Here is a 25,713-nt window from a genome sequence, read left to right as displayed (position 1 = left end):
ACAATGGCTGAGCGAAAAGGGAAAGCGGGACAATTTGAGAAAATAGTGAAAATGTGCAAATTAGACGCGGCCATGGTGAAGTTTTCATAGCTGGCGATGATTTTATGGGCCATTTTAAAACATTAACTTCCGGCCGGAAAAGTGCCAGTCCCCCCGATTTTTGGATACACCACCTCATCTGCACGCATGTGAGCTGATTTATGGGCAAATATACTTGATATATGTGTGGGATTTGAAGGATTTCGCACAAATTACAATAAAGAACGAGGCGAAGGCGGCAAAACTGAGTGACTGTGTCTGTCCTGCATCGTGCGTAAGAATATCCTCGCGTTCCTCACATATGCGCATAATATGCGCTCCAAGTAAAAATTCGCAATTTGATTTATTGGCTGACTTAGTGTGAGCGTTTTCCAGGCGGGGTAGAGAACGTGCTTTTGCAGCTGAAATTGATTTACTTTGATTTTTTAGATTTTGCATTTTAAACCGAGGGTTGCTGGTACATATTAGCCAGCCGAAAAATACAACAAAAAAAAAACGAGATAGGCAAAGGGAACCCAGGATCGATGTCAATTGGTGACGTCTTTTGGCGCTTTTGTTTTGCTGTCGCTGCCAATTTATTTTCAATATCCTTTGTGCTGCGCTGAGTGTGTGTGTGTGTGTGTGTGTGTGTGTGCAGAACCCTAAGCAACCATAATTCGCATTGCATTATGCCATCCGATCCGAATGACAAAACACTCGAAACAGAAGCACACGCGGCCTGCACGAAATTTTAAATGGATTTATTGATACGCTCCGGCAGCCACAACATCGGTCGGAAAATGCGAAAAACACAGGGGGTTACAATGTTTGCAAACATGTTTTGGTAGCGGCTATTTTTCAATTGTCACCGAAGGACGAAGGTTTGCCGAATTAACCCATCAGAAAGGTCGATTTCGCAGCCTGGGAAACTCACTTTTCCACAGCTCACTTGATTACGCGCATCAATTGCGAATTTTGATTTCAATGGACCGGTTGGTTTTGCTGCAGAAATTGAATTTTGATTAGTTACCAACACGCGACAGGCAAAACCAGCAAGAGGGTCCTTTGATTGATTCGCCTTATTTGTCAGCGATGTCAGGATGCGGTTGCACTTTGTGTCTCTTTTTTTTTTGGATTTTTGGTAGCCAATTTGTTCGCTGCCAAGTTATGCAAATAAGGCGGTAATTGATATACTTTTTTTCTAACTTGCATAATTTTTAAATTATTCCACTTTTGTGTGGTGAATTGCCTGAAATTGGTGGCGGAAAATGTTAATTTTGCCGCGGAGTTTTCCCCTTGAGAAGTAAATTGGATAAATTTGCTTTTAATAGCGCACGCATAATAAAGTTTTCCTTAGGCTTTTAATTAAACGAGTGGCTTTAAAAATCAATCCGAAATATGGGTACATTCAAATATGTCTCCCAGCTCTACCGACTCCTTTGACCTCTTTGCCACAAAATAAACCCACTTGTGAATAAGTACTGAGAACGTTAACAAACCAATCTGGCAGCCCGAGACCCTCTTTTCATATGCATAGCTCATAAATGGACGAGCAGGGAAAATTTAATGGACCTCAACCTCAGTGTCGAAGCAATTCCAAAAGGACATACTCACAAAGGCGGCAGCACCACAACAACAGTAATAAATAATAAATAATATTTCTCATAAATAATTGCTTCCCCTTTTCGGCTCGAAGTATCCTTCGGCTGGCGCCCGACGACGAGAAATAAAAATATGTTAACTAATCACCGTAGGAAAGGATTTTTATGGGTTTTCATTTCCGCACATAATCGACTTATCCCCAGCATTTCGAGGGCCAGTCGAGGGGAAAAACCAAAGGCGGATATGTGGAACGTTGGGCTGTGCAATCTTCCACATTCGGAGGTGATATATGTCACTTGGCGAAATGTTGTGCCGTAGAAAAATGTCATTTCCGCCCGAAAGAGCTGCGGAAATGAGCGGCCAGCGGCGGGTGGAATATTGTGGCACAATCCATAAACAATCCCCAATTGAGTGGCCCGAAAACTTTTGACACAACCAAATCAAGTGAATGTCGCCGGCAATAAAAACTCCGGGGGTCTGGGTTAGTTTCTCGCCCTTCATATTTATGGTTATTGAGCCAGTGGGTCCGATAGCTGGACAACCGCCCTTCCCCTCACTCGGCAATTACAGCGGCTTAATGACTCGGAGACTCCTTCGCGAGCGCGGATTGGAGGTTGCCAGGATACGAGGACACCAGGACACTCCGATACTGCGATACGCGGATTCCAGGAACACTGGCCAAATGGGCAGCCAAGGCGACCGGCAGCGGATGTCATTCGCAGTGCTTTTGTGCTTTTGTACATCCTGCCACGAGGTGTCCTGCGCATAATTAGAATCCTGAGACGCGACGCATGCCGTATTCCAGATTCCGGATAAGAACACCACGGTGGTCTAAATCCTACACTCGGAAAATACTTCCGACAAATTAAAATTATTAAATAAAGCATTTGAATGATGTTACTAGTGGGTGTGGGCCATAATATAAGCGACATTTTATTATTAAGTAAATTTTATAGCTGGTTTTTGCAGTTACTTTTCTGCCAGTGCATCTTCGATTCTGGTGCTTTCTTTGATTGGCACTCGTCAGTGACCTGCGAGGTGAAATAAATTTAAAAAAAAAATGCGGAACACAATGGAAGACGCCACAGGACACTGGTTGAAAGGCAGTTCCTGCTCTCGAGCTTTATCAATTGCCACACACCATGACGACCTCGAGGACTTGCAACGTCCGCGGCTAATTGTAAATTCAGGATTCCCCATCCTGCCACGAAATTCGACTACAGAAATTTATTGCGTTGCCCGTTTGATAATGACATAATATTTTACGCTTCGACAAAGATTGGAGTGCGGGGTTTTATTTAAATTTTATTTGTGTGTGGCGTTCGCTACACATTTCCATTAATTTTAAGTGCTCACTTCGAGGAACTTACCCCCTGGTCCATTGTTCTGCCTGCCCTTGTGGGATCTGTGGATAGAAAACGCGACAGGATCTGTATCTGTATCTGCATAATGTTATTGTTATTGACTTTTGCGCGCCGCTCAATCATAATCATAATCAATTGTTGGCCGGAATCTTACCTGCTGGAATTCTTATCGCCAGCTGCCATTTGCATAATGGAAAAGTTTCAGTTGCTGTCAGAAGTGGACGCACTTTTGTGGCAGCTCCGTTTGAGATGCAATCCAATTGAATTTGGTACACAGGGTAAATCATTTCCTATGCTTTACTAAAGTACGAATATCTTGAACTATTTTCTAAAGGATTCAACACAACAGGGTCCAGGGATTAAAAGGGAAGGAGAGCGTTGAGATGTTTTGTTGGTGGCATCACGATAAGAGCCACCAAAGATAAACCGCTTGAAAAATCAAAGATTTGCACAACAAATAAAATTTGGCAACTTGTTTACCGTTCGACTTAGGAACCCGCAAAGTCGAAGGAGGTCCTTTGAAAATCTCGAGTGGATTGAGATTGAGACAACTTGGTGGCCAGGTCACGTGAGCTGCGAGCGGAATCTTCAAAGGTACGGCCAATAGGCAAACACGATATGAAATGCGCAAAATTGCGACCTTAATTTGCCAAAGTAAATACGGAAAATAAAAGAAACGCAGGCTGAATGGATTTTCAAATCTAATTTCCAATTTCGAATGCGAAAACCGCCAAAGCGAATGGCAGAACCCCTTTATTTTTCTGCCCCTTTTTTTTTTTGCTGAAATTTACATGCCATGGACACGCCCTCGCTAAAACACACACATGCATATTATTTGCAAATTAGCCTGGTTGTCAGAGAGGACCAGGGGATGCGAATTCGGATGGAGGACATCACATCCTCCTCCTCACATGCGAAATGGAACCAATAAAGCGTGAAGCACGCAGTCCTCGGTCGCCGGTCGCCAAACACCAGCCACGGCTCAATGGACCTGATTGTTGTCCTGATTCATTTCGGGGTCCCAGTACTGATCCACAGATCCTGCTCCTGGTCCTCGTCCTCGTCCCAGGCCGGGATGTCATTTTGTCAAACGCATTTGAAAGCGGCTGGCTCGAGGGTAGGATGAAGGACATGTGAGGCTGGAATGGACTGACTGATATCGACTGCCCCTTTTGCCACGCGCATTGTTTGCTTTAAAGTTTGCCAAACTTGGTTTTCTGATACCCAGTAAATGTTTTTAAACTGGGTAATTGGGGATTCTTGAGAACTAAACACATTTTCGTTAAGGATTTTTAAGAGAGTGGAGAGAAGACATAGTCCTTGCTCATCATCAAGAATCTATTAAGCAGACATTTTGAGTCATATTTATAGGTTTATTATACAGTTATAGTTATACGGTTTGCATTTATTTAATCCTTCGGAGCTGGCCATTCTGTTGCTCTCTAATGCTGGGTATCTCTTAGTCGATTTATGCGTGTTGTTCCATTTTTTGTTAGCTGTCCTTTGCTGGTTCCTGCGGCAACCACACGGGCGTTTCATTAAAGGGTTTGTCCAGAGGGGAAATGTGGCAGTGGTATCTGGTAAACTGACATTGGCGCTGTTTGTCATGTGTGGCACATGATTTGAGGCATTTCTGCTTCGATTGGCTTGAATGGGCTGCTCCAGTCCCGGTAAATTGCGAATGATGAAAGAAGAAAGGCATTGCGCCATTTGCATGCCCCCCTGCCCACATTTCACCCACTCCACCCATGTACATAAATGCTAGGTGCTTTGGCCACTACTGTACCTTTGCAGATTGATGGCCAAGGCTCTCATCTTGACTTTGACTCACCCGCTGACAAGCGGTCATAAAAATTATTAATGAATTATGTTAACAGCGGAATGAATAATCTCAATTTGGATCCAATAAAAAAAAAAACGAACATATCAAATTTCGGGGTATTGCAGCTGGCCCTTCGATCGCGTGTGGCAGCCAAACAAATCATTAATCATCGAATGTTGCAACTTCTGTGGTTAAAATTAATTTCGCAGAAGAGCACAAAGTGCCGCAGGACAAGAGGACCAAATGCCCAAGCCTCGGGGAGCAAAACAACATTAAAAACTACTAAACGGGCGCAGACACAACCCCACAATGGGGGTCCAAAGGGGCTGGAGTGAGTGCCCCTTGAGCCTGTGGCTGACACATGCCGAGCTCCGTTTTTTACTTTTCATTATTTCGTGGTGCCACCGAGGGCTGGGCTGCGAGACAGAAAAAAACTTTCACACATTGTTGTAAGGATGTGTAGCGAAAGCGCCGCGGGATATTTTTTGCACCCCGCCCACAGGACGGCGTGAAAACGCACACATTACATGGAGGGGTGTGGGAAAGCTAGGGGTGCGGTAATACATGGAAAAACTGTCTTCTACAACTGGGAAATATTCGAAAAGTATTAGCCTCAGATTTAAGATTTAAAACCTATTTTAAAGGAGTCTAAAAGTATGCCTTATTACATTCCTTATTCAATGGAACATACTAACTTTCAATAGCAGAATTTTCGAGACCTTGATAGGTGTTGTTAAAATACCTTTTGTTTATATTTTAGTTATAGTATAGTATGTTTAGTTATGCCTAATTTCTTCCAGTGTCTGAAGTCTTTGTTGTGCTGTAAAAAACGATTTGCGACGATTTGTGTCATGTGTGTGTGTGCAGTATCGACGGCGGCGTACCCAAAATTGGGGGAAAACGTCTCGCAGGACGAAGGGTTCCGTGTCATCGGCAATGGCATTGATACTTTGTCAGACGTGTAAATTACATGGCGCATTCCACATGCCAAATTCCGCGCTCTCCCATCCGATTTTCACATGCAAATTTTCCCAAAAATGCGGATGAAAAGCCCGCGACGACATCATCATCATTATTCAAAGGACTCGACGATGCGGCGAAGGAAATCCCAAAGGGTTCCGAGCGTGGCAAACTACTTTAAATTTCAACCAATTTCAAATGACTTCTTGTCACACATGTGCGGATTACATGGGGGAGTGTGAAATGGGCGTTGGGCCATAGGAGGGATAGGGATTGCATCGTTAGTGCAAATCGCATCATCATCGGATCGGCGGAATCCAGTCGACGCTCGTCGCGTGTTTTGATTGATGTTGGACGCTTGTAAGTCCCCGAACCAATTCCAAAGTCCTGCCTCCCGAATCCCTTCACCCATGCGGTTTGACTTGGCAACCCCTTCTCAGGAATTCGACTTTTCAAGGGCTGGGGGCACACACACTTTGCATCCGCGTTCATATTTCCTAATTTTTCACTGCGAATCTCTCGCTTTTCCATTTGACGCGTTGATTTATGGTGGAAAACGGGGTGATGCGGTGGGGTTAAGACCCCTGACAGCTGTGACTTGTTTATAAGGGTTAAGCTGTTTCAATTTCACTCAGTTATTAGGTTAGATAAGGCGGTAATGATAACGTTGTGACAGCCCTGACATCATTCGGCTAAGAAAAAATAATAAGCGCGAATAACCCTTTAAGATTGAAATCGCGAAACTGAGATTCCTACTTTTATTTCAAATATGTTTTTATTAAGACTTGGCTTTGAAATTACGTATTTTTACATAACAATCTGTAATCCTCTGTAATAAAAAAGTGTAAAAAAAAGTGGAATGAGCTTGAGCTTTGGACAACTGTTTAACTTGTGTGCAATGAGCACGTAATGGAAACAAGGCCAGGAATTGCCCACTCATGCGAGACAATTTGACAGGACAAACCGCCGCGACCCGCTTGACCAGTCATTTGTCAAATTTGACAGTTGCCATCGCACTGGTGGCAACCCTGGTCAGCGGGGAGGCCCGGCAATCCAGGCAGCTGGTCAACCTGTTTAAGGTTGCATACTCATGCGACAAATGTGCCAAGCAGTGGACTTTAAATTCAATTCATTCACGCCAACACACAGCACACAATGACTTTCAATTAGACAGCTGAATGGTGCGAAAGGGGTTGGGACAGCAGGACAGGGAATACCGGGGGAAACCGGGGAAAACACTTTCTCTGGCTGGTCAAGTGGTCAACGGTCTGTTAATTGGCCAACACGGAGGCTGAAAGGGTTAAGGGTTGCCATGAGAGCACACGATGATGCCAGCGAACTTCAAAACGCATTTTCCGCTCGTTAGGTCCTGTTTGGAAGTTTTCAATTTACGGGGTCTTAAAAAGGACATTGCTGGTCATTGAGGGATTTGCTAGCCCCTGGCTAATCAAAGTATTCATGAGCCTTACACAAATGGTACAGTTACGCCTAGACGAACTAAAGTATCTGTCAAATTGTTGTTTAGCCCCCACCTCAAGTTGACGCATTCGATGCGAATCAGTGTTAACACGAAGTGCAAATCAAATTTGCCTCAACTTGCCATTTTTCAAGCTGTCACTAGCACTCACGACCAACATCACGGCCCCTCTTCGTTATTTTCTCAGATCGCAAACTTCTCATGACACAATGAAGATACGGACAAACATATTGACAGCTCGTTGCCATTTAGCGAAATGTTTAAATAAAAATTTGCATTCATTTAGCGAGGAGAATGATTTCAGCGCCAGAAGGAAGTTGTTCCCTCGCCAGTGTTGGGCATTTAGCTGGCTTATAGCTACGTAGCTAAATTGATAAATTAAAAAAAAAAAAATAATAATCATTTAATTCATTTATCTCTTGTCTATTTTAGTAGCTGCTATGTGCAGTCTTATATCATTTAATTTTATCTTAATTCTAATTACTTTCTTTTTCCTGGGCATCTCTGTTCGCCACCCTCCGGAAAATAGAAAACTGCCATTGGCGCCAATCAGCAACACGTCAAAAGTAACGGGCTCTTGAAGACACTTACCAAATCGTTGGAACTCCGCGCAACATATGTTCCAGTCAACTTCCTTTTGCGAATTTAAAAAAAAAAAAAAAAATTGCGAATGTCGCGACGACAACAATGGCGGGGAGGATTGAGATTCAGATGCAGATTCGGTTTCGGATACGGATTCCGTGGGTGAAAGTCTCCTGGCGTGACAGAAATGATTTGGGCGTTGATGTCATCAGCATCAGCATCAGCATCAAAATTTAGACCTTGCGATTGTAAAAATTAATGATGTTTTGCCGCTAAATAGTTGGGCTGGGAAGCAGGGCACATGTGTGACTGAGTGACTGCCAGGGAAAGTGGGCAAGGAAAATCCGGAAGACTTTTCACATCCGTTTGCAATTTTTAAGCCAGTGCAAAGTGTTTTCTTTGGGCTTCACTGAGGTTTTCCCTTTTGGCTGTTGGCGCGTAAATTGACACGACTTTGCTTTATTTTCCCCCATTTTCCATTTATCCTTGCCTCGTTATGCTAATGTCCTTTGGGCCGTAAAGTAAAAAAGAGTTTTGATTAATGATGCCACTGGATGATGCAAAGCCGCCACAGATGGTCCACCTATCCAGGATTGTTATTAAAAAATATTGTAAAGAGCGCTGGAAAACTCTCCACTTACATCTTGGCTCGTGTACTTTCTTTTCTATTTTCGAGGGGTAACTCCAGATCAGATCAGGTTAGCCTCAAGTTACGCTACTTTACTCTTTCAATATTTAATCAATGCTGAGAGCAAACAATCGACCAACAACGATGGGAAACGGAACCTTAATCAAAAAATCAAACAATTGACATTCAATATGGTCTAATTTTTTACGCTGCCATTAAACAAATTATTGGGGAAGCTGACAGCCGTTGGAGAGCTGGAAAACCCGAAACGCGTCGAGACAGCCCATTTTCCCCAGAGGACCGCAACGACAACATATCAATAAACCAAACAACGGCCAGTACAAACAATGCCGAGTGGAGAGGATGGCAAAGAAAACTGAGCCCTAGATTGGTAATTGAAAAATGCGAATGAAACTCTATATGGAGCACGGCCATCCTGTAATTGGGCTCGACTGTACCGGGCATCGAAGTCCGAGGTCAGACTGTACCTGCCGCTGACAGGACTACAAAGAGCGGCAATAATTGCGCCAAATTTGGTGTAAAATGAGTCAGAAACGCAGGGAAAATTTGGAAAAGTGCCTGCAAGATTTACGCATAATTAAGTGCGCTCAAAAGGTGTCCACACAATACGCTCTTCTTTCAGGGCACTGAGAAAAAATCTTTAAAAATGCAACATAGAATTAATGGAGGTATATCAAAAAACTATAAAGATTCTACCAAAAGTTATTTTGGTCTGCATGTTCTTAGCTTGCATACTTACAAACAACCTGTCAGCTACTTCATATATCTATATAATATAATTGTGCTTGCTTTTTCTGGAAGTGTAGATTCTTGCATTGCAGGACCTGCGAAGGACCAACAAAAACCATGCCAGAACAGGGCAAGAGTCCGCATTTACATAATGCTCTTGAAAGGGAAGAGGATTTATGTGTGGCACTTGAGTGCCGCAAATTAATTCAAATGAAATGCGTCCAGAACTTAATCCTGCGCTCCATTGTTGTCCTGACTGCCAGTCCAATCCCCGGCAGAAGGACTAATTTGGTGCAATTGCGACACCTAGGAATTGGTGCTTGCTCGGCTTTGATTTGCGCTAATCGCAAAAGTGTCAGCGACCAGGAGAACTGGATGTTTTCCTCATTTCCGCATTTAATCACCCCGGGAAAGGGCACTGTCCTTGGGTCCTTTTGTTCGTCCTGCGATGGATGGGAGACGCAGAAAGTCCTAGATTCCGAGATGACAGAAATCAGAGCAAAACTAATTTCCCGTTAATGAGGGTCGCTCGCCCTGTTGCGTTTTCGCTGGCATTTTCCTCATTTTCGTGGCTCACATTTTTTTTTTTGCTCCGCTCGTGATTACGAATTTTTCCCACTCACACACATGCGCCTCATTAATAATTTTTTCGCCACTCGCTGCCAGGATCGAGATTAATTTGCGCCTCGAAAGGATCTGACGTGTGCCTGTCAGTCGGAAATGTCTTTCTCTTTTTCGGCCCACTGCCTTCTTTTATCATTGGAATAATGCTAGGATGTGGATGGGGAAGTCCTGGTATTCCTTGTTCCCTTTTCGCGGGCGGAAGCTGCTGAGGCGTCAAATTGTTATTAATTGAAAGTCAAAAGTTCGGCCTGTGCCGGCAGTTTTAATTGGATTGTTTGCTTATCTCGGCGCGAATTAATTAATTAGAAGGGGGCGTCGGCAGGAAGGGAAATGTATTCCATACAATGTGGTTAGTAGAGTATAGTAAATAGAAAAAACGAAAACATTTCCTTTGAGCAATAATCCAGATTTAGTTTCTACTTTGAAATCCTTCTGTACTTCATCTTAATATCCATTTCACAATCCTTTTATAACATTTTTATTGCCAATAAGCTCGCTGCTCTGTTCCATAGTTGTTTTATATCTGTGGCAAAAGTTTCGTTTTTATGTTATAGGGTTCTTTGATTCCTTCAATCTTCCACATGTATGTGTGCACATGTACATGTGTAGTTCCTTTGTCAAGTGAGATTTCACTTTTAAGCATTTTTCCGCCCATCATCGGTATTCCTAATAAAAAGAGTGCTGAGCCCATGAGGTCATCCAGTGGTGACGCATTGAACTGTATGCTCAACACCTCCCCATTCATATTCATATCCATATTCGGGTGAGGAGGATTCAAGCTATCTATGCATCCTCACGCGATCTGATCTAAAAGGATCTCATTGGGAGGCATTCGCCTGGAAGCTGGCAACAATTGAATTGATTTTATTGCCCCGTGAAAGTTATGCGCTGACAGGACCTTGGCTCACTGGATGGGCATAATGCTTCGGCTGCAGGATACACACAATAAAAAATGCCTATGTGCCCAGCAATTTCATTTCGTTTGTCCTGAAAAGGCACCCAAAAGCGTTGCCATTGTTGAAGTCTGTTTATTAAATTGCTGGCTGGAAAGGGGTGAGATATTCCATGGCAGGGGGCCCAAATCCGGGGCCACCTTTGTTAATCGTCAAGCTGACAATAAATCTTGGCCAAGTCCGGGAACCCGAATTGCGTATGAGCTGTATGTGTAATTCCCGACTTGGCATTCCCCATGCACACACACGGATACTCACACGCACACACTTATTCGCGCCATAGACAAAGATACGGATGCGGATTGAAGAGCAAGGGTTCGGGGAAAATATTTCATAAATTGAATTGTTTTGCATTGTTGTCGCCGCAGAGAGCTGCTCTTATTTCGAATTGCTCGACAAAACCAAATAAAAAGCATCCATATATGAGTTCTCGAGGGCAGACATATATATATGTTTTTGTGTATCTTTGTGATTTATAACGCGTTTAGAATGGCAGTAGAGTGCTGGAAATGAAATCAAAGCGTCATTCAGTCTGGCAAAATGTCTGATTTGATGATGACATGTAACTAAGAATGGAAGGAAAGACATTGGGACAGTATGATGTATACAGTTAGTTCGTAACGTTAAAAACACATACTAAAAAGATGTAAAGTGCTAAAAGTATCTGTTGATTTACCTTTTCATTCTGTTGCATGCTTAATAACAAAGAGTTGAGTGTATCTAAGAGGAAATCATTGCCTGACATCGTTAGCTGTCTGGGAAATTCTATGAAGTGACAGCGACTATGGGTTTTTAAATATGATAAATGAAATATCTCGAATGAAAGTGAAACCGCAGCTTATTTTGGGGAGTGGGTGAGACGGGTGGTTAAGTGCCGCTCCATTCCAAACTGCTTCTGACACTTTAAATGGCGAATTGAATTTAAATTCGCTGATTATGCTCGAGCAGTGCGAATAATGGTTATATTGAGCCATAAAAGAAATTAAGTCAAACATTATTCCCGGCCGAACGACCGACATCCCCCATCTGCGTGTAATATATTTTAAAACAACTTTCACCACCTTTGAACTGGGTGGGCAAATATTATTGATACATCGGCGGCTTCTCAATGGTTTGTAAACGATTTCTGGAGAGGATTTCGCTTACAAGGGGCCACATCCTGGCGGGGTGCCACATACTTATTCCGCTTTTCTCCACAGCTACAACGCATATTACACAACATTTTTAGCAACAGATTCTCGAGTGTTGTTCTGTTCGAAGAGGGGCTTACGCATGATTTTCCGGGATTTGCCTTATGAAATTTTCAAATTTTACAATCTGCGCCACGGGCGGCTCACGAGGAAATTACACTACGGTTCGCTTTTTGTGTAATTTCAAAATGATTATTACTGCGATGGGGGGGTGGCGGAAATCAATGCATAAATTACAAAATACAGCCGGCAGACAAAAGCTGATCTTTATTGTTATTCAAATCATTTGGCAGCTGCCACGGCTCCATCGCCATCGTCATTTGATGAAGTTGGATTCCGCGCTTTCGAGGCGCCGAGCAGGACGATAATGATTGACTGGCAGACAATCCAGGTCTAATCTGTCAATAATTCAGACCATGTGCTCTGGCTTTTAGCGCTTTTGAGCCGGAGGCGTCGAATTCGGCATCCCAAGCTGTCGATTTCCCAGGCGAGTTGGCCTAATCCGATGGAGATGCCGTGTAATTAGGTCGAACGACATCGGAAGTGCCTTTAAAATTGATTCGATTGCGGTTTTTTAAGCGAACTTTGGAAAAAATTCAAAGAATTACGTCGCACTTCATTCGTTTTCTCATATAATATTGTCAGCCTAACTAAAACGCGGGTTTGTTTAAGCATTTATTTGTAATTACTTTTCTAACCACTCATGTGTTGCTAGATGGAATATTCCAATTTCATTACCCCCACTCGCTGTGTTTTGCTTTCGCGAAACCCGCGAATCATTTCCTCAAGGAGCTCCGATAATTTAATGTAAACTTTGCGGTCACGTGGCGCGACCTCCGCTCCCATGTAAGTAAATCAAAGCAAATTACCAGCCGAACACACAAAATACATAACCCGAAACACAACAAGGAGCACACACATGGGCCATGGGCAACTCTCACCCATTTCAACTTTCAACCCAAAGCAAACCCCGCCCACAAAAAGGTTCCCAGTTCGCAGTTCACAAGTGTTTTGACATTTGGACGCGTTTTGTGCCCAAAATGACCACCAACAAGAGGTGGACCCGGGGCACGAGTTGATGGCCCAAGGGAGCCCTTACACTTGTGCCCTGATCCCGGCAATTGCCGGGAAAACTGTGAGAAAACCGGAAAAGCCCAGCCACCCTGGGAAAGTGTAATCAAGCCAGTGATGGTTATGGATAACCCAAAAACATGGACACATATGCACATGTAAATTACGGGGATGTAAGCTAGTTTATTTCTATGGCTGGTAAATAAATAAGTGTGTATAATTAAACGCGCGTTATCCTGGTAGAGTCCTTTGATGGACATTAAAGGCTCATCCTCTGGCGGTGGCTGCCACATTGGCGGCCTGTTGCGCAATTCCCAGTCCTTGAATGGTTGCATCCCGGGTGTGCTGGCCAATGCGCTCCTTTGCAAGTAAATATAAAACAAATTAGTAAATTTGCAAGTATTTAATATATTTTGTTGCTGAACTTACGATTCTCTTGCCAAGTTTCTTCAGCCAACCGGCTTCCGATTGTCCAATGCTGATGGCCAGGATGAGGGCGACGAAAACGAAGATCTTGTAGAAGTTCATGGTGAATTTTCTAGGTTTAATTCCTTAGTATATATATATATATATAGATTGCGATTTAGCTGTTTAGCTGCTGTGGAAACTGAGCGACTGATGACTGGACTTCTGGCACAGGCGGCTTTTATAGCGAAGAATGCGATGCCGATAAGGCGACGACGGGGAACTTTTCGCAGCGAGAAGAGAAAGACTGCAGTGGATCCCCTTCTTTGTTAGACGAAGACTGTCTTCGGTAATCTGTTTGAGCAGCTGCTAGTAAAAATGGAGCGTTCTTCGCTTAGCTCTCATGTGTGCAAAAAGCAATAGCTAACTTCTTCTAAACAATATTTTCAAATAAAATTTAGATTTACAAAGAGGACACAATCACGCAACTGTACTTGATTTTTGAGAGGGGGATGGCCCAGGATGTAGGCTTTCGCGCACATCGGCACATAATATCAACCACCACGAAAATGTAACTTTAATTTCAGCCATAAAAAACCAACAACGAGGGGCAGACAATAGACGCGCAGCAAAGACAACAAATGAATTAAATCAGCAAGGGAGGCAAAACACACACACAAAAACACACACAATGCGGAAGGATATAGGAATAGAGCATCTAGGATGCGAAGCTGCGAGGAAGATGGGCGCCCTGTCAGGATATGCCACTAATTTCCTTAACAAGTAAAAACGCTTTATCCATCTTGGGCCTTGACTCCGCTTCCTTGCTGCTCCTTTCCGGTTCCATGGCCTCTGCGAAATGTAAATAAAATCGCTCGAATTAACCGCTGAGTGACAGCTACAAGTGGCAGAGACGGAGACACAAAAGGAGCCAGCGAGTCCTGTGTCATAACCGCCAGGACTCGTCCTCATTCACATTCTCAGACTTCGAAGCATCTAGTTGGTGAGTCCAGGGAAGCGTAAGTAAGTCAGTAAATGCCGCAACTGGTTGCAAAAGCCGGCTCAACTACTCAAATTGGAGGGAGCCATTCGGCAGACAAGTCTTAAATGATATTACAGTGATCCCTCTGGGAAGTGTGTATTAGTAGTTCGGCTGGCTCAGCTCTTAAATTTCAGTTTAATCTACTTCAATATTGTTATACAAAAATTCTCAAGTACATGCTTTATTTCATATATATATGTTATATTTTTAATATTTCATATTGTACAAATCCCATAAGTCACGATAGTGATTCAGATGATCTTTTAGCAGGCATCCCCGGAATCTAAATTCCCATTCCAGTTGATGAAGACCATCAGCCCACCTGGAGACAATGGCTGTGTCAATGTTTGAGCATCTTGGCCTTGCCTCCTTGAGAGGCGGGTAATCAGCAGATGCCGCCGGGGAACTTTTTCCTTGGGAATCACATTCGTAAAGGCAGCGGAACCTAAACTGATAAGCGGAAGGTGCTGATAAAGAGAGTAGCCATAAAGAAATGGTGAGCAGGTAAGGGAGTGGATCGGATCAATGGCAGGTGCGGCGTTACTCTGCCAGCTTGATCGATCACTTGAATCATTGAGTCAGAATACGTCATCGGTAATGAGATCTACTTGGGTGTGTGTTCTTTGTGCTTCACGAGGTAAGAGAAATCACACGCGAGTAAATCCATTCATAAAACTTATTCGTAGTAGAAGTTTGTTACCCATTACTCATGGAATTTACTCGGGGTATATTTTATTGCATATAATATGTGGAAAAGGGACTGCAAGTAGTTAATTAGACAATAAACTACCTAGGGTCTTTACTCAAAGTAAGACATTCTCCAAAGTATCTTTAGGTTTTCAACATCTGTTGACCAACATTCCGCCGAGTCATCAATTAAGTCAAGTTCGAGGTATCGCGTATGTGTCAGGTGATCTAGTAGTTCTAACTCAATTCTACGAGCGTTCAACCCATTGAGTAATACTCATTTGTTTTTTTTTTTACTCTGTTGTGGAGAAGCCAATAAAACGTGTTTGCTGATTAATCCATTTCGCTTGGCGCTCGAATGTTTGGCGTTATTTCCCGTACTTTTGCTGTGCGAATGTATTTTGTTTCTATTGAAATTGTTTGTGACCACAATTTATGGAATTCATTATGCTGGGAGTGGATAAATGGGATAAATGAGTGTACAATAAATGGATAATGCCATGTTGATTGAGGGGATTTCTTATGTCCAGGAAATATCATATTTCTACTGATGCTGTGTAAAGTTGTTGTTACCTTTTATTTCTGGGCTATAGAAAATAAATATATTAGTGTATAAAATAACATTTTTCTTGGAGTATTTATTTGCATTTGCTTCAATCTCCGACTTATTAACTCTGCTGATAATTCAGTTCCATTGCGAACTAAGTGACTGATAGTCTTATAAATTCTAAAAAAAAGAATACAGCATCTGTGATGCTAAAACGATGACAAATGGGATTTTGTCTGTAAAAAAAATAATAAAAATTAAAATAATAATAAAAATGGGAGGCTTGTCTTACGGGAATACTATATAGGGAAAAACACACTACACTTTAGTGTATGTTCCCCTAAAAGTTTAAAAAGTAATGTTTCATTATAATTACTTTGTTTTTAATTGTAGTTTTACGTTATTTTTAAGCTAGTTTAAATCATCATAATTCAATAGATTAATCAAATCATAGCTTGCAACCAACCAGTTACTCTGAAATATCACTTGAGTAAGTCACTTTCATGGCGGTTCCGAACTGAGTCCATCTGCTGGTGAACTTTTGTCCCGCAGCAAAAAATTCCCGTCTGTGCAGCCGTAGCATCTGTTGGTATCGCTATATAAGCTCAATCTCTTCGATGTCCAATCATCAGTCGCACAGTTCTCACTGCAACAGCTTAAGCTTTCTTTCAATCCGATCGTAAGCCAACAATCTCGTCATGAACTTCAACAAGATCTTCGTCTTTGTGGCACTCATCCTGGCCATCAGCCTGGGAAACTCAGAGGCTGGTTGGCTTAGGAAGCTGGGAAAAAAAATCGTATGGATTCCCTTCAAAACTAAACAAAATGAATTATTAATTTCGATTTTCCTTTTAGGAACGCATTGGTCAGCATACCAGGGATGCCTCAATCCAGGTCCTCGGAATCGCCCAACAGGCCGCCAATGTTGCAGCCACCGCTCGAGGTTGAAATCAAGTCTCGAAGATCCTCGACCCGCTCATTTCTCTTATTTATTATTAATGCATTAGGAAGATTAACATAATGAAAATAGATACTCAATGCCAATGTCAAATTATTAAAATATAAGCAAGCAGATATTAATAAAAACAAATTAAGACACTATATACAACAATAAGAAATGGTGAAAATATATTCCCCTGTAGGCTTATCAAGATGTAATCGCACAAGCTGGTTACTGGTTAAATTAAAATAGAATTTTGGAGGTTCTTATTATTTTATACTTTTTGATTTTATTAAATATTTGCAGCAATTGTAGCTCATCAAGAAAAATCTGGTAGAGATCTACTTTTTCTGTCCCCTGGCAATGGCAGCAAAATCCGCGGCTTTTTGGCCGACGTCAATGACCTCCAATGCTGCGTTTTTTAAGTATTTAAAAGTCTCCTCAGATTTCTTCTTCTGTGAAGGGGAAGTTAAGTTAGATCGGTCTTAGATTACTATATCCGTCAGCCAACCGGCATGCGAGTGTTGCAAGTTAATTGTCAGGATGATGAAAGCAAACAAAAAAATATGGCTAAAGTTCATATTAAGTAATATATAATTACAGACTGGAAAAAGCAGCAAATGTTTGTTTGCTAATGTTATTTTTTGGACTGAAGCTCACAGCTTAGACTTAGATCTTTTTATAGGCGAACTATCTTCTACTTTTGGAGATAACGCATATTTTTGTGGATTTTCCCAGTCGAAAATATTATCATTAGAATTTCAATCTATACAATACAACAAAATTAATTAGTGGATTATTAGTTGTATATATATTTTTCGCACGTGCGCTCCTAAAACTATAGATAGGATTTATAATACACTTTTCATTCACAACTATTCGCTGAATAGATCTTTAGAGAGAAGACAAAAGATTGATTTTCCCAATGTTTTATTTACTTAGATCAAAAAAAATAAATAAGATTTTGTATAAATATTTATTAGATAGTCATCGTGGTTAACCTCGAGCAGTGGCTGCAACATTGGCGGCCTGTTGAGCGATTCCCAGTCCCTGGATTGTGGCGTCGCGAGTGTGCTGACCAACACGTTCCTATGAAAAGGAGTTAGTTAGTTTCCGGTTTAACAAATTTCAAATAGAATGGACTTACGATTTTCTTGCCAATTTTCTTTAGCCAACCAGCTTCCGATTGTCCAATGGTGATGGCCAGAATGAGAGCGACGAAAACGAAGATGTTGTAGAAGTTCATGGTGGTTTTATTTGACTTTAGATTTTGCAAGAGTAGCTATAGCTCTGATGTTGCTGTTGCAATGGAAAGTGATCGACTGTTGATTGCACCAGGAACGCCGAGAGCTTTTATAGGCGAATCAGCTTAAGTTCAGCGCCTGATAAGGCTCGAAAGGGGATTTTTATGGCTGAAAAGTACACGAGAGGAATCCAAACCGATCAAAACCAACCTGTCGGATTGGGGGATTTTTAAATTTGCATATTTCATATGCATAGGGATTTTTTACCTCGTCAATGCGGGAGACTAAGAATCAGAGAGGAAACCCCTTCTTTGAATCAATCAAAATAAAAACACTACGAAATCATTTGCGATAAGCCCACAACTGATTTGGAATGATCGTTTGAAAAGCGTATATTACATTATCAGTTTGAATAACAATATACAAAAAATATATAAAATAAAATCTATTAATTTAATTTCTTATAAATAATACCCTAACTTAAGTTTATCCCCTGGCAGTGATTGCCACATTGGCTGCTTTCGAAGCGACTTCAGCAACTTGCAGGGTAGCATTTAGGGTGTATAGACCAACGTCCTTCTGAGGATTTAGAATCATAGTTAGATGCAAAGAAATCTTTTAAAATGACTAAGCTTACTAATGTCCCGTCGAAGCCAGCTTCCAATTGTGGCCAATAAGTGGTCAGGATGAGGACAAATAAAATCCACAAATTAATCTAATTGTTTCAGTATTTGACAAGCGACTGATAATTTAAACTAAAAGACTGGTCCTTTTATAGGTGAAACGAATTATATTTCAACAGATAAGACATAATCTCGGCCTTTCCAAATCGGAAAAGAAGCGATTTGTAATATCCTGTATAAATAATGCCTCTTAAGTGTATTTAAAATGTGTGTATAAATTCAAGAGTTCGCTTTTCTCCAACTCTTTAAAAAACAAAGTTTGAATAGAATTCTTTAAATTTTTAAAATTGTTTTATTTACAGGGAGCAACAGAATAAATAGATCTTTAAATAAATAATTATAAATAATCATCGTGGTCAACCTCGGGCAGTTGCGGCGACATTGGCGGCTTGTTGAGCGATTCCCAGTCCCTGGATTGTGGCATCCCGAGTGTGCTGACCAACGCGTTCCTTCGAAAAGAAGTTAGTCAGTTAGTTTCCGTCTTAACAGATTTCAAATGGAAGAACTTACGATTTTCTTGCCAATTTTCTTCAGCCACCCAGCTTCCGATTGTCCAATGGTGATGGCCAGAATGAGAGCGACGAAAACGAAGATGTTGTAGAAGTTCATGGTGATATTTTCTTGATTTTTTCTTAGGAGAAGCTAAAGATATTGATATTGCAGTGAGGTCTGAGCGACTGATGACTGCGATACAAAAGGCGAGAGCTTTTATAGGCGAACAGCCAGCTTGAAAAACAAAATGACAGATAAGGCATGCACGGGGATTTTTGCAGAGAAAAGTACACTGAAGGTAACCGATCTGATTCCAAGCACACATCTGCACATCTAGGGAACAATCGGGGATTTCAATGCTATAATCCAAATATGTAAATTACAAATTGTAATATCCTTTAAACGGTTCTGGGCCAATTTGAATTAGAGCTTTAATAACTCTATCCTTTTGGCATTTTGAATTGATCTCTTTCTATCTTTCTAAGACAGTCAAATTCAAATTTACTCTATCACTCAAGGGCAATTTATTTACATAAACGCATCCAATTTGTGGTATTTTTCGAGGGGAATCACTACAATATTTTACTAAAGGCACTAAATTAAGTTTGAAAAATTCAATAGGCATTAAATGACAATAAAAAATAATTGTTTACTGAGCACGTACGAATCTGAAAACTTATTTAACATTTTATTGTAAGCGAAAGCGGTATGTATGTACATACATCTCGGTCTATATTAACTAACTTAACTAAAAGTCTTGCGTTAGTAACTTAGTTGTTTTTCAGATTTTAAAATTTGTGTTTATTTTCGTTAAACGATACATTAATTAAATTGCAGTGCAGAATTACTTCGGATTGATCAATTTTTCAAAGGGCTTAGCAAAGCCAATTCCCACTTGAGCAGCATTGTGTATTGCGTTTTCCTGTAGAAATACAAATGTTTAAGCTTCATTGTAAACTACAATTGTTTAAAGAAGAAACAAACCACTTTGTCAAGAATATCAATAAATACTGCATCCGAAGGACCCACGCTGATGGCCAAAATGAGGGCCAGGACGACAAGGACCACAAAGTATTTCATAACTAGATCGCTGGGTTTTCCGAATTTTACACTGATGATTTAGACTGAAAAACAAGTGGCTTTATAGGCAATCAACCCACCGAAAAACGTTTACAATAATAATTAGACCTTAAACATATTAATTACAATATGTAAAAAAAAAGAACTCGTGTTTTTGCATTGAAAGAGACTTAAAAAGGTTTTTTATTCAAGAGCATATTTCTTGGAATTACTAAAAACCTCAACAAGTTACTAAGTTTTCATTCAATAGTGTTCTATAGTAATTAAGTTCTACAATTCTGTAGGTTAAAACTCATACGGCAAATGGCACTGGAATTTACATATATTATATTATCAATATTATCAACTTAAAAATGTCCGTTGAAAAGATTAAATATGTCTGCGTAAATATTATCTACACATATATTTAAGGCAATAACTAATATTTTTTATTATGTTGTTAATAATCTCATTAAATTCCTAATTTATGGAAATCCATTCCAAAATCCAAAATCTGTGTAATTACTTTTTTTTAAAAAACGTTACATGTGGTAACAATTGCGCCCCCTGTGGGGCTTTAATCGCAACATAAGTGGTGATACTCGCCGCTGAAGCATGGTAGATAACCCTAAACGAACCTATCGATATATATTTTCAAAGAAACATTTTATATTGTTCATACAACAATTTTTTTAATTTTATAGGCTAACAACTTAACTTATTAAAAAAAAATTTTATAATAAAGTTTTTCCAAACATAAACCCATAGTGGCATACAAACTTATCGATGCTAACTCATAAATTCGTTATACACAATCTTTGCTGAGAACTATCGATTTTTACACGCAAAACATTAAAACGCTGAAACACTTCAAAGAAATATAATCAAATTTTCTTGAATGGATGTTATGTTATAATGTTAAATTTTATATATTTAGCCATCCCTCGTATTTTCGACGAGTAATTGCTCCTGCAACTGTATCGATAGTATCGCACAACGTTCGCGCGTGTCTCATCGATAACAACTCGCTCTGTTTTCCACCTCTACGTCGTGGCTCGACTTCCTTTCCTGTCAAAATAGTCGACAAAGGTGGTACTTTTTTTCTTCCGTCGCCGAAAATGGCCAAAATACGCGGTCGCCACAACGCAGTGCAGCGAAATAATAAGAGAAAAGGCCGCAATGATAATGGCAAATTACGATTTTCTTGTGAATCCAGAGAAATGCTGGCGAAATAACGCCGATTGCCGGCGATTTGTGATTGTACTGCGTTGTGGGGAAGCGTCTGCCGCAGCGAATTTTGTGTTTGTAATTGAACCGAAAGCTAAAATACCGGTGATGAACATTGCAGATGGCTATCGGCTCCAAGATTATCAAGCCCGGCGGCTCGGATCCCGATGACTTCGAGAAGTCCATTGCCCAGGCGTTGGTGGAACTCGAGGCCAACAGCGACCTGAAGCCCTACCTGCGCGATCTGCACATCACCCGTGCCCGCGAGATCGAGTTCGGCAGCAAGAAGGTAAACAGTATATGGCGTACATGTGGAGCCTTCAATAGTAATCCGTAACCCACTCTGCACGCAGGCCGTCATCATCTACGTGCCCATTCCACAGCAGAAGGTGTTCCAGAAGATCCAGATCATCCTGGTCCGCGAGCTGGAGAAGAAGTTCTCGGGCAAGCACGTCGTCGTGATTGCGGAGCGCAAGATCCTGCCCAAGCCCACGCGCAAGGCCCGCAACCCCCTCAAGCAGAAGCGTCCACGCTCCAGGACTCTGACCGCTGTGTACGACGCCATCCTTGAGGATCTGGTCTTCCCCGCCGAGATTGTGGGCAAGCGCATCCGCGTCAAGCTGGACGGCTCCCAGCTGGTCAAGGTGCACCTGGACAAGAACCAGCAGACCACCATTGAACACAAAGTAAGCATAAGCATCCTCCACCTCAAAGAAGAGTGCATCGTGTGTGTTAGCAGGCGCGTACCCTCGATATTTGGGCCTTCCGTGCCATGGAGCTCAATCTTCGCCAGGGGACGCAGAACAGTCAGGGCCAATTACTCGTTATTGCAGGCATTAGAAGCCATTGCGGTCCTGCATCTCCAAATATTGGCCACAGTTGGTCTTTTGATACATCGTTCTTGTGTTTTTCGCTGGCTGTCCTTCCAAAGCCAGTGATTGTCAAACAGAACGTACATTAATGGCAGCTTATCACTCCACAATGTTGAGCCGAGTTTTCACGGTTACTGCATTACTTTCCGGCTCGCCACATCATTACACACTCAAATCGATACTTGAAACCATTTAAACAGTAGAATGAAAAGTCAAATAAGGGGGATAACAGATGGATAGAAAGATTATATGTTTAAATGTACATAGAACTTTCTATCGTTTTTGTGTTATTTGCTGGAAGTTACATCCAAAGCCAGTGATTGTCAAACAGAACGTAAATTAATGCGGCTATCACTCCACAATGTTGAGCCGGCTTTCCAGGGCTACTGCATTACTTTTCGGCTCGCCACACTCTCGTAGAATCTTTTAAATACCTTGGTTTCTACCACCGTTCTTGTGTTATTCGCTAGATCTTTTCATGGCCTAGCGAGCGTCAAACAGAACGCAAACTGAAGCAACGAATCACTCCACAATGGTGGGTCTACTTTACCAGGACTGCATCATTACTAAAGGATTGCTACAGTTGAATATCCACGAGAATGCTAATTGTGAACTCCGTTCTTGTGTTATTCGCTAAGCGATTACCTAAGCTCAGCGATTGTCAAACAGAACGTAGATTAACTGCCGCTAATCACTCCACAATGTTGAGCCGACTCTCAACGGCTACTGCATTACTATATGCGCCACATTCATGTCAATCAACACTTAGCCCTTGAATACTTTGGTTTCCATCACCGTTCTTGTGTTATTTTCTGGACGTTGTTCAAGTCCAGCGATCGTCAAACAGAACGCAAAGTAATGCAACGAATCACTCCACAATGTTGGGTCTACTTTGCCAGGACAGCATCATTACTTAAGGATTGCAACAGCACCTTACATTTAGAGTTACTCATCTGAAAACACACACGATGCACTTTGAGTGCCGCCTATTTGCCTCTCGAGCGCCGTTTAGTTTCCTGGGGCCTCGGGACTTCCTATATAAGCGGAAGATTAATCCAGCCTACCGTACGATATCTTCGCTGCGGTATTTTCTGCCGCAGCGGAGGTTGCGGTGCTGTACACTGCAATAAATAAGTTAATTCCTCTGATCGTGTAAACTAATACGTTCTCTATTTATCTCTCCAGGTCGACACCTTCACCTCGGTCTACAAGAAGCTGACTGGTCGCGATGTTACCTTCGAATTCCCCGACAACTACCTGAATGTCTAGAGCGGCGGGTTCTCGTTCGAGAGTAGCACTGGTTCGCCGGTTCATCTGGGAATATGAGTTTTTTACATGAGCTAGAGAACGTGAATAAACATTAAACAATCTAAAACTAAGCAAACTTCCAATTAAGCCAACTCGCTCTCCGTTGTCCTGTAATTAATCAGCGTTAAGCGCAAAGTTTCCTGAGTCTCGCTACATTCGTTCGAACTTTAATCCTTTGAAGGAGCAGTATCCTGCTGGGAAGGGATGTCACATGTTGTGATTAAGGGCAGCCATAAAAGGGGTTATTACATGGCGGAAAGCGCCATTCATTTGATGCCTGCTCAACTGCTTAATTAAAAAGTTGACGTATGTTCTTCCAAGACTCGCACGTGTGGCGAAAGGGGTTAATCTTGTGGCTACATTTTCCACTTGGCGCCTCCCATTTGCATACCATGTAATTATGCCTTTTGAACAATCACGTGTGATTGTTGGTGGTAGCAACATGAAAGGGTGTGGGTTTCTTGGATTGATTCATTTTTGGAAAGAGAAAGCTTTTCGACATGGAACACCCCATTAAAAGCTTATTAACCGCCATATTTGAATGTACTGCATGTTCGTTCATTTGGCAAAGGCTGCTGAACGAAATCAATCTTCTAAAGAAACCCCTTGATTATACTTAGTTGTATATTATATGTTTAAATTAATCATTATATTCTAATTCTATTTTATTACGATTTAGTAACCGTAATATAGCTATGGCATTCTGCCATCCCCCTGATTTTATCAACCAATTAATCGATCCTTCTGCAAGAAAACCACAATAGGTTTCATTAGGGCATTAGTGCATTCCTGCTCCGTTTAAGCTGTCCAAGTCGATTGATTGCAGTTTTGAAATTCAATTAGAAGCCACCGCGAAATCACGCAATTCAACAATTCCGAAATGTTACACGAGCTAAGGGCAAACAATGGGAACCACAAATTGCTTGTGTATATTGGTGGGTTAAAGCCAAAGGACTGGCAGGACATTCACATGAAAGTGAACACGAATGGCTTTAAGTTCGGGAGTAGAAAGACAAGACTAGTTGAGTTGAACCTTCGATTTTCGACAATTTGTTGATGGTGTCAGGTGGGAATTCCCGGTGAGTTGTGGTGCTACCACCAGGGGGCATAAACCTCGGGCGAGACGGAAGGTGCGATGACAAGTTGGTGGGATCTCTGGGGGAGGTGGCTCGCCGGCTATCGGCGATTCTATCTAAATGACCCCGCCGAATCGTCTATTATTGATGGTGCCTAATTGTGCGCCGTTCTAGACGAACAGTTATCATTAGGGGTGTTGTTTTTCAGATGGGATGGGTGGTGTGCTCGTCCTTGAAGCGATAACGCGCCATTTCGCCTTGGGCAACTCCACTCCACGCCCTAATTAAAACGCTGCCCACACACTTGCAAATGGACTGGGGGCACTTTGTATGTAGATTTTATGTGACATGTGCTTGGCAATCGCAGTTCGGTTCCCACCACATCCTGTCGCCGGAATTGGGAAATTCCCAGCCCCTGCAGGACCCGGCGGCTGTCCTATATTACAAACTATTTCAAATTATTATGTCATCTTCATCTCCGATGGCGACGGATTTCTGAGTCACGCCGCAGTGCCAAGTTCACGAGTTTCGTCTGCAAATAAGCGAAAATCACAATCTGCACTGAACGGCTTTTATATATAGAAGTAATATAATCAGCGGGTGTCCAATCGGCTTTCGGCTTAATAATCCATTACTGTGGTTTACAATTTGCAAAGATTGAGCCATTACTTCTCTAAGCCTTTGCTTGTTGAAATAATATACTATATATTTTGTAGTTCAGAGTGCTACATTTGTTGTCTAATAAATTAAAGAAAACAATATTCATTGCAGAAGTTCTAAAACTAATTTTTATGAATATGCACTTAAATGTTGCTTTAACTAAATTCCGACTAAATAACTTTCCTGTATCAGAGCAAGCAGTTTATTCGAGATAATGTACCACGAAACCGTATGAAACTTAGAAAGTTGGTGCAAGTCGATTGGAGGACTGATAAAATATTTTTGAATGGTAAGGTAATATTTATAAACCAATTCCAGTACGGCAGATAAGTCTGCTGCTGTGGTGGGTAGTATATATCAGCTTATCGGTTCATCGCCTATAAGTTCGTATTTTATGAGGGGCAGAATCGGAGGGGGATCTACTATGCGT

General features: G+C 41.6%; 6 protein-coding genes, 7 non-coding genes and 2 pseudogenes across 17 annotated transcripts; 9 read left to right on the top strand and 6 right to left on the bottom strand.

The window, feature by feature from the left end:
• Positions 1–13,207: 13,207 nt before the first annotated feature.
• Positions 13,208–13,662, bottom strand: CecC (Cecropin C). The gene is made up of 2 exons (NM_079852.3): positions 13,471–13,662; positions 13,208–13,401 (listed from the first exon to the last, which is right to left on the bottom strand). Exons 1-2 carry the CDS (start codon positions 13,567–13,569, stop codon positions 13,309–13,311), a joined length of 192 nt encoding a protein of 63 aa, NP_524591.1. The 5' UTR covers positions 13,570–13,662; the 3' UTR covers positions 13,208–13,308.
• Positions 13,663–16,348: 2,686 nt separating this feature from the next.
• On the top strand, positions 16,349–16,831 carry CecB (Cecropin B). The gene is made up of 2 exons (NM_079851.3): positions 16,349–16,519; positions 16,578–16,831. Exons 1-2 carry the CDS (start codon positions 16,421–16,423, stop codon positions 16,668–16,670), a joined length of 192 nt encoding a protein of 63 aa, NP_524590.1. The 5' UTR covers positions 16,349–16,420; the 3' UTR covers positions 16,671–16,831.
• Positions 16,832–17,003: 172 nt separating this feature from the next.
• Positions 17,004–17,243, bottom strand: Cec2 (Cecropin 2; annotated as a pseudogene).
• Positions 17,244–17,577: 334 nt separating this feature from the next.
• Positions 17,578–17,990, bottom strand: CecA2 (Cecropin A2). Its single transcript, NM_079850.4, has 2 exons — positions 17,810–17,990; positions 17,578–17,751 (listed from the first exon to the last, which is right to left on the bottom strand). Exons 1-2 carry the CDS (start codon positions 17,906–17,908, stop codon positions 17,659–17,661), a joined length of 192 nt encoding a protein of 63 aa, NP_524589.1. The 5' UTR covers positions 17,909–17,990; the 3' UTR covers positions 17,578–17,658.
• Positions 17,991–18,392: 402 nt separating this feature from the next.
• On the bottom strand, positions 18,393–18,619 carry Cec-Psi1 (Cecropin pseudogene 1; annotated as a pseudogene).
• Positions 18,620–18,872: 253 nt separating this feature from the next.
• Positions 18,873–19,272, bottom strand: CecA1 (Cecropin A1). Its single transcript, NM_079849.4, has 2 exons — positions 19,100–19,272; positions 18,873–19,038 (listed from the first exon to the last, which is right to left on the bottom strand). Exons 1-2 carry the CDS (start codon positions 19,196–19,198, stop codon positions 18,946–18,948), a joined length of 192 nt encoding a protein of 63 aa, NP_524588.1. The 5' UTR covers positions 19,199–19,272; the 3' UTR covers positions 18,873–18,945.
• Positions 19,273–19,763: 491 nt separating this feature from the next.
• Positions 19,764–20,198, bottom strand: Anp (Andropin). 2 transcript variants are annotated; one of them, NM_001300676.1, is made up of 2 exons: positions 20,066–20,198; positions 19,764–20,003 (listed from the first exon to the last, which is right to left on the bottom strand). In NM_001300676.1, the coding sequence occupies exons 1-2, from the start codon at positions 20,159–20,161 to the stop codon at positions 19,926–19,928; spliced, it is 174 nt and encodes a 57-aa protein (NP_001287605.1). In that variant the 5' UTR covers positions 20,162–20,198; the 3' UTR covers positions 19,764–19,925. The 2 variants fall into 2 exon arrangements, with proteins under 2 accessions (NP_001287605.1, NP_524587.1); NM_079848.3 differs by having other exon boundaries at positions 19,865–20,003.
• Positions 20,199–21,125: 927 nt separating this feature from the next.
• RpS7 (Ribosomal protein S7) lies at positions 21,126–23,699 on the top strand. Of its 4 annotated transcripts, none has more exons than NM_206589.2 (4): positions 21,126–21,229; positions 21,489–21,656; positions 21,721–22,053; positions 23,425–23,616. In NM_206589.2, exons 2-4 carry the CDS (start codon positions 21,489–21,491, stop codon positions 23,506–23,508), a joined length of 585 nt encoding a protein of 194 aa, NP_996312.1. In that variant the 5' UTR covers positions 21,126–21,229; the 3' UTR covers positions 23,509–23,616. The 4 variants fall into 4 exon arrangements, with proteins under 4 accessions (NP_996312.1, NP_651782.1, NP_733355.1 ...); NM_143525.4 differs by having other exon boundaries at positions 21,198–21,229; NM_170476.2 differs by having other exon boundaries at positions 21,204–21,656.
• On the top strand, positions 22,107–22,248 carry snoRNA:Psi28S-2626. The gene has a single exon (NR_003919.1). It is a non-coding gene; the product is annotated as a snoRNA:Psi28S-2626 (small nucleolar RNA).
• On the top strand, positions 22,263–22,401 carry snoRNA:Psi18S-1377a. Its single transcript, NR_002506.2, has one exon. It is a non-coding gene; the product is annotated as a snoRNA:Psi18S-1377a (small nucleolar RNA).
• On the top strand, positions 22,516–22,653 carry snoRNA:Psi18S-1377b. The gene has a single exon (NR_003918.1). It is a non-coding gene; the product is annotated as a snoRNA:Psi18S-1377b (small nucleolar RNA).
• Positions 22,688–22,824, top strand: snoRNA:Psi18S-1377c. The gene has a single exon (NR_003917.1). It is a non-coding gene; the product is annotated as a snoRNA:Psi18S-1377c (small nucleolar RNA).
• Positions 22,855–22,990, top strand: snoRNA:Psi18S-1377d. The gene has a single exon (NR_003916.1). It is a non-coding gene; the product is annotated as a snoRNA:Psi18S-1377d (small nucleolar RNA).
• Positions 23,034–23,170, top strand: snoRNA:Psi18S-1377e. Its single transcript, NR_003915.1, has one exon. It is a non-coding gene; the product is annotated as a snoRNA:Psi18S-1377e (small nucleolar RNA).
• On the top strand, positions 23,220–23,363 carry snoRNA:Psi28S-2149. The gene has a single exon (NR_002505.2). It is a non-coding gene; the product is annotated as a snoRNA:Psi28S-2149 (small nucleolar RNA).
• Positions 23,700–25,713: the final 2,014 nt, after the last annotated feature.

This window comes from Drosophila melanogaster, chromosome 3R (genome assembly GCF_000001215.4).
Source record: "Drosophila melanogaster chromosome 3R".
In the NCBI taxonomy this organism is placed as follows: domain Eukaryota; kingdom Metazoa; phylum Arthropoda; class Insecta; order Diptera; family Drosophilidae; genus Drosophila; species Drosophila melanogaster.
The sequence above is the reverse complement of the archived record's forward strand: the minus strand, read 5'-3'. Positions and strand labels throughout refer to the sequence as shown.

Excerpts from the sequence above, each read along its gene's own strand:
- CecC (NM_079852.3), bottom strand. The coding sequence starts at position 13,569 with ATGAACTTCTACAAGATCTTCGTTTTCGTCGCCCTCATCCTGGCCATC. Across the intron at positions 13,402-13,470 it reads AGAAACTTGGCAAGAGAATC|GAGCGCATTGGCCAGCACAC; the intron begins GTAAGTTCAGCA and ends TTACTTGCAAAG.
- CecB (NM_079851.3), top strand. The coding sequence starts at position 16,421 with ATGAACTTCAACAAGATCTTCGTCTTTGTGGCACTCATCCTGGCCATC. Across the intron at positions 16,520-16,577 it reads GGAAGCTGGGAAAAAAAATC|GAACGCATTGGTCAGCATAC; the intron begins GTATGGATTCCC and ends TTTTCCTTTTAG.
- CecA2 (NM_079850.4), bottom strand. The coding sequence starts at position 17,908 with ATGAACTTCTACAACATCTTCGTTTTCGTCGCTCTCATTCTGGCCATC. Across the intron at positions 17,752-17,809 it reads AGAAAATTGGCAAGAAAATC|GAACGTGTTGGTCAGCACAC; the intron begins GTAAGTCCATTC and ends TCCTTTTCATAG.
- CecA1 (NM_079849.4), bottom strand. The coding sequence starts at position 19,198 with ATGAACTTCTACAACATCTTCGTTTTCGTCGCTCTCATTCTGGCCATC. Across the intron at positions 19,039-19,099 it reads AGAAAATTGGCAAGAAAATC|GAACGCGTTGGTCAGCACAC; the intron begins GTAAGTTCTTCC and ends TTCTTTTCGAAG.
- Anp (NM_001300676.1), bottom strand. The coding sequence starts at position 20,161 with ATGAAATACTTTGTGGTCCTTGTCGTCCTGGCCCTCATTTTGGCCATC. Across the intron at positions 20,004-20,065 it reads TTGATATTCTTGACAAAGTG|GAAAACGCAATACACAATGC; the intron begins GTTTGTTTCTTC and ends GTATTTCTACAG.
- RpS7 (NM_170477.3), top strand. The coding sequence starts at position 21,489 with ATGGCTATCGGCTCCAAGATTATCAAGCCCGGCGGCTCGGATCCCGAT. Across the intron at positions 21,657-21,720 it reads TCGAGTTCGGCAGCAAGAAG|GCCGTCATCATCTACGTGCC; the intron begins GTAAACAGTATA and ends CTCTGCACGCAG. Across the intron at positions 22,054-23,424 it reads AGACCACCATTGAACACAAA|GTCGACACCTTCACCTCGGT; the intron begins GTAAGCATAAGC and ends TTATCTCTCCAG.